The following is a 6,000-nucleotide window of genomic DNA, read 5'->3' on the forward strand; positions in this document are numbered from 1 at the left end:
CTACAAGTTGTACTCATAAGCCATTTAAGAAAAAAAAAATCAGAATGGTTAAAAAAAAAATCAGTTGTTAAAATGATATATTTATGATGTCAATTATACCTCAATAAGGCTGATATTTTCAAAAATGATATATATTTACACTACATTACTAGCCTCCCTGCTCTTTCTGTGAGACATTCATCTTTCACTGTGGCAAAAACGTTCACCCTGAATCAACTTTCCATACCCTTGGCCTAAAAAAGCTGTATCTAGCCTCAAGGAGGAAGTCTTCATAGGAGAGCAGTGACCTCTGAAGACACTGAATTGGGTTCAAGGCCAAAGCTAAACGTTCCCAGATTTTTCATCCCAAGATGCAGTTGGTACAGTGGAAGAAATATCACAAAAAAGTACACAAAACTTTTCCACTGCATATATTCACAGAAATATTTTAGTTCGCTTCATTCTTAAACTTTGAATATTATAATTCAGGATGGGAAGCACTGCAGAAAAATGTCTCATATTAAAAACCCATTATTACAGAATTTGTGATTTCATTAAATCAAAATTAAAAACTCATTGTTTGAATATCTTAGAACCACCAGATTAAACAATTCCATTTTTAAACAGTTAACGACAAGCCGTGAACCCCATCCTATGTTTTAAGTTTGGAAGACAACATGTCGAAGACCTCTTCACCAAATAAATAATTAAGCAAGTATGTAAACATCTACAAAGCTTTTATCTCAAAATCTAAGAAAAACCTGTACCCTTCATGATCAAAATACAGAAATACGCTTTATCACAATGTAGAACCTACATAAAAATGTACTTAGAATAAAACATTTTCAATGCTCTTTCAACACACAGATTTAAAGGTCCAAAAAGCCTTTATGAAAATTGAAAGACATTTATATTCTTTAACTATCACAAAATTCATACCTTACAAGTGAGAGCAAAGGTCCATGTCTGGTGAGATTTTTTGGTGTTGACAGTAACGGACAGATCAGGATTATGCTCTACCTTTACTCCTTCTATACATTCACTAAGCTGAAAACAGAGAGCAACTAATGTTACATTTTATTCCTAAAAAACACAAACAAACACTTTTGGCATGGTAAATAAATGTTAACGGTAAAGATGCTGATGGAACTGTTTACAAAGCGAGGTATTTTATACACTAATTTTCAGTTATTTTTATAAGCACAAAATATAATAAAGCTAAAATGAGAGACATAAGAAAACTAACAACAACAACACAAAAAATGGCAATAAAAACTCCCTGAATGAAGACAAATTAATATAATACCTGCAAGTCTGCAAACAAATGGCTTAGTTCTGCTCTTTATTTCAGCAAATGGGTCTACTTTTGCTACTAAAAACACTTTATCAAGAATCAAGTGTTTCATATAGAGGATAGGGAAATAAACCAAGATACAGCACGAAATAAAGTCAAGACTCAAACAAGGGCACTGTTTAAAACAAACAAACAAACAAAATGCAGTTTAATTTCCTCACCACTTTCTCAGGAGATAATGAATTCATCCACTTTTCTATCAAGGTTTCCATGTAACTGCCTGAGAGCTGTTTATTCTCATTTTGCTGTTTCAATTTTATCAACCGTGAAGCATATCTTTTCTGCCATTCTGCTAGTTCTTCCTGGGAATGTGCTGAAGTACACTGGGCACCATACCTACAGATGCCTTGCTCTAAAAATCTAAGTAGAATAGGAAAGACTGTTTTATCATATACTTTGTTGGACCATTTAAAAGATAAACTTCCAGCATTTGCCCTCCGACTCTCCAATAACAAAAACAAAACTTCATCTCCTGAAAGGCCATATTTATCACATGTCTTGCACCGAAGAGGAAGAAGACGTTTAGGAAACATTTGTAACAGTTAATCAAAGCAGCAACCCCCCCACGTTCACTGACCTCTTTCTCTGGAATAAGGGGATGACAAAGCAGAACATATTCATAACCGCCCCCCACCCACAAAAACTGGCATTGCAAAGGTAGCTTCCTTCATGATATAACAACTCTGTTGGACAATTCCTCTTAGAGCAGAATTTTTCTAAAGCAACACTGACATCAAGTGGATTAGTTCGTCAAGCACAGGTATGCCCTACTTCCCAAAATGATACGACCTAAAGAAAATTTTCCACATACTAGAAATTCTGTTCTGGAAAAAAAAAAAAAAAAAAAAAAAGTAATATGTCACTGAATTAACATTTCAAGGCTTCTACTTTCCACCTTCAAATGTAATGCCTTCACTCTTCTCTACATTACCATTGCCTACATTTCATTGAAAATACTGGACTATACTAATTTGCTTGAAGTTTTAAATAAATAAAGAATAAAAGTTTTATGTAAGAATCACAATTAATTCAATAGTCAGATTAAATTCTTCGATGGGTAAATTCATAAACGTGCATTTTAGAGGCTATGGAGTTAATATTTCTCAATGCTTAGGACTCAAAATGCAACTGATAATTCAACGGTCAAAACAGATAAAAAATGCAAGACTTTGATCAGTAACTTTTTTTTAAAGTTTTAAATACTCTATAAAATAACAGATCCAGCCAGTTTTTAAACATTCAAAAATTAATAAAAGGTCTTCTGAGAGAAAAAATGAAAATCAAACTATAAATAGCAAATGGATAAAAGCGATGTTATGTTAATAGATAATTTTTCAACTGGAAAAATATGAATAATGAGAAATACAAAATGAACCACAGCACAGTGTACATTATCAAGTGTTTCACCCTATTTGAAAAGACGAGTGTATTTAAAGCTTTTCTTGATGATACATAAAGTACTTGAACTTAAATTATGCTATTTATTAAGTTCTCTTATGCTTAAGACACATTTAAAATCATGCATTTGTTTCTCTTCAGTATGTCGTAATAAGCCAAATATTTCTTTGTCTTTCTATTGCTTTGCTTTAAATTATTTCCCTAAAAATTGAAGATTTGATAGTCTCATCTGGACTATAAATTTTCTCATACTTCCTTTGCATAGGATCGCGTTCTACCTCTGCTACAACATTGATGCCACCAGGATTTTAAAAATTTACTACCTAGTTTCTTTATTTCTGCAATAAAATCAAACCTGACCTCCTGACTATTCAATCATCAAAGCTGCGTATCAAACTTCCTTCATTATCAAAAGCAACCTAGAGTAATTAGAACTTATATCTAAAAAAACAATAGTTTCTAGTTCTTATAAAAAGAACCTTTCTTAATGTAACTTTAATAATTCTTTCTACCTTAACATATAATTATTAAATTTTGAAAGGTTAGCCCTTCAAATATAAATTACTCATAAATTCTATATAAGATTACGTGATAATAGATTTTCTTTTTTTTAGAAAAGTTATTAAAATAATTTAAGATTTCTTTACCTATTTTATGCTCCATTTCAGTTTAAATAAGGTAACTTCAACTCCAATCACCATAATTTAGGTAAATTTCACATAAACAAGAGATCAGCAATTAAATTGAGTCATATTAATCCAACTGGTATTACAGAAGTCTTAACAATCTCCATTTAGACCACTGTTGTTTATAATTAAAAGAAGGATCATCAATATGGTTTTGATTTTTATTATTTAATGATAATGACCATTTTGGCTTCTGTTTCAAATTGAAAATAAACCATATTCTACTCAACTGTTATGCTTCTTCCTTCACATATTATCTTCTTTAAATCGGAATTACTACTTTTCAAAAAGTGAAGGAAAATTAACTATCCTTGGAATAAAGACATGTCATTGGTTTAAAAAAAAAATTCACGTTACCTTTTACACAAAGTATATTCCTCGCTGCTTGTGATTCCCCTAGGTGGTGGGCGGAAATGCCAACCATTACAAGATCCTAGAGAGTAATCAGGATATATAGTCTTATCATTTGAGGCTTGCTGATAATTCTGATATTTTAATGTGTAAGAAATACTATAAACCCTCCAAACACATCATCTCAGATGATGTAAAAAGAACATGACATGCTTGCCTCTAGCAAAAGAGTCATCTACCAGTCAAACGAATTATAAATCACTTTAGCCACATATGAAACTGAAAAATCATTGAAGCAGCAGTTACACAGCAGCTAAGACAAATCAATGACCCTTACTCTACCCCAGCGGCTGGCAGACATACTTCCAAGTGCAGTCTCCTGCCTGGTATCTAAAGGGGAGATGTGTTTGGCATGCTTGTCATTTCTTAAGTATGAGTCGTGTCTCTATTAGGAACTATTTCAGGAAGGAGAAAATGATGGTATCCTGGAAGGAAATTTTGTAAAACAAATTCCAGTAACTGCATATGGAGTGAGAAGTTCCACATTACCATCCATGTTGCTTAGGGTCTGTCTGACACATGGCACTGAATAAAGTAATCTTTGTTTAATAATTGAAATAAAGTGCAAAAAGGTGAATTCTGAGATAGGAGCTAAAAAATAACATTAGTTTCCTTCTGAATACAATGAGTTTTAATGCACGTGGATAAAAGGTTCCAAATAAGCCAAGGCAAACAAAGCGTCAGAGAGAACGGCTGAGCTCTAGAGGCTGAGCGAGCAGCGGCAAGTTTCCCAGGACCTTGCAGGTACCCTCACAAGTCACTGTGCTCCCCTGCCCCCAAAACACACTCCGCCCGGCTGAGTTTAAAGCTGCGTTTCACCCCTTCCTATCTGCGTGACTGGGAGAATTACCGAACCTTAATGAACATCAGTTTTATCACCTATCAAAAAGATGAAGAAAGACTCTAAGAAGTCAGTACTCGTTTCTGTGAAAGCCACTAACGTGGTAGACATCATTTAGCAAACGCTCAATGAATGCCAGTCTCTCTTCACCTTCCTCTGGCAGGAGAAGAGGAGAATCACAGACTTTCACTGTGGCAGGAACAACTCAGCTTACAGGTCAGCACTTCCAAAAAGTAGTAACTGTACTAGCCTGTGATCGAGAGAAAGGAGAAAAGACCTCCCTCTACAGACTGCTAAGAGCAGGGTTCATTCAAGTTCAGACCTGCGCACATGGAGGAAAGAAGGCAAAACAGGTCACTTCCGGGGTTGCCTCCCATCTGCGTACTCTATCACTCCATGACAGGGGCTAGTGAACAAACTGCTTCCATCCGCACTACTTAAAATTAAATCTTTATATTCTCTCCTGTACCTCCACTAACATGTAATCTAACTCAGAAATTTCCTCCCAATAATCAATAAAGAAGCAAGGCCCCAAATCACAGCTACCAGAAGTTATGCAGTTTCATACTTACCCTCTTCTAAGTCTTCCACGTGATATCCAGAGAGGACATTACCAGTTGCTGTCTGCAATTTTTCAAATGAAAGAAATTTTTATAATAAGAAATAACTAGTTGATGTTGAATTAAACTTGGAAATTTTTAACATTTTTTTTAAAAAGCTTCAGATTGAATATTTAGAAATTTTTAATAAACAATAATATGCAAACGTTGCTCTTTGCTCTTTGCTCTAGTTTCCATATGTAAGTATGGAAAAGAAGTACTTCTGTGGTCCTCAGTAAGGAAACTGATGGAGATCCTGCCCTACATAAACCTACCTGGGTGCAAGTCTCAGTCCCCAGCCCTGGACCCCGTGGAGTAGCACCTTCCATCCGTGTATGTATTGCACTCTCCTCGGCTAACGCCTACAGTATGACCAGCCGCTTCTCCTGCAACAAGTGCAGCACCACCACCACCTCAGGACCTGGGAGCATATCCTGGCCGAGTCCCCCTCGCTGCTCTAGGATGAGACCTTCTCCCACAGTGGAGCCCATGGCTGGGGACCCACTCACCCTGACTTCCTGGCTTTCTTGACCCCTCTAATGCAGGTAAGACCTCCATCTGCCCCTCTGGCTATAACTTTACTCTAAGCTCCACACCCCCAATTTCAACTGAGTGCCAGCTAGAGAATAGTTAAGTGCCAGCTTAACTATTCTATAGCATTTTACATGCTGGGTCACTGTCAGCCATACACAGATCCACTGTCAACAGCCTGCAACTGCCTTTCTGCATTCC

The 6,000-nt window shown here is 35.7% G+C and overlaps 1 protein-coding gene across 1 annotated transcript in view; it reads right to left on the minus strand.

Annotated features, from left to right (window-relative positions):
• The window catches only part of HELZ (helicase with zinc finger), a 149,966-nt gene that overhangs the window by 101,235 nt on the left and 42,731 nt on the right, over positions 1 to 6,000 (minus strand). The window contains exons 7-10 of the mRNA XM_007455280.1: positions 5,242 to 5,293; positions 3,775 to 3,850; positions 1,495 to 1,693; positions 919 to 1,026 (exon numbers count right to left, since the gene is read on the minus strand). Coding sequence (XP_007455342.1) covers positions 919 to 1,026; positions 1,495 to 1,693; positions 3,775 to 3,850; positions 5,242 to 5,293 — 435 coding nt within the window. The remainder of the gene's footprint in view (positions 1 to 918; positions 1,027 to 1,494; positions 1,694 to 3,774; positions 3,851 to 5,241; positions 5,294 to 6,000) is intronic.

Source organism: Lipotes vexillifer, unplaced genomic scaffold, assembly GCF_000442215.2.
Source record: "Lipotes vexillifer unplaced genomic scaffold, Lipotes_vexillifer_v1.1 scaffold664, whole genome shotgun sequence".
NCBI lineage: Eukaryota > Metazoa > Chordata > Mammalia > Artiodactyla > Lipotidae > Lipotes > Lipotes vexillifer.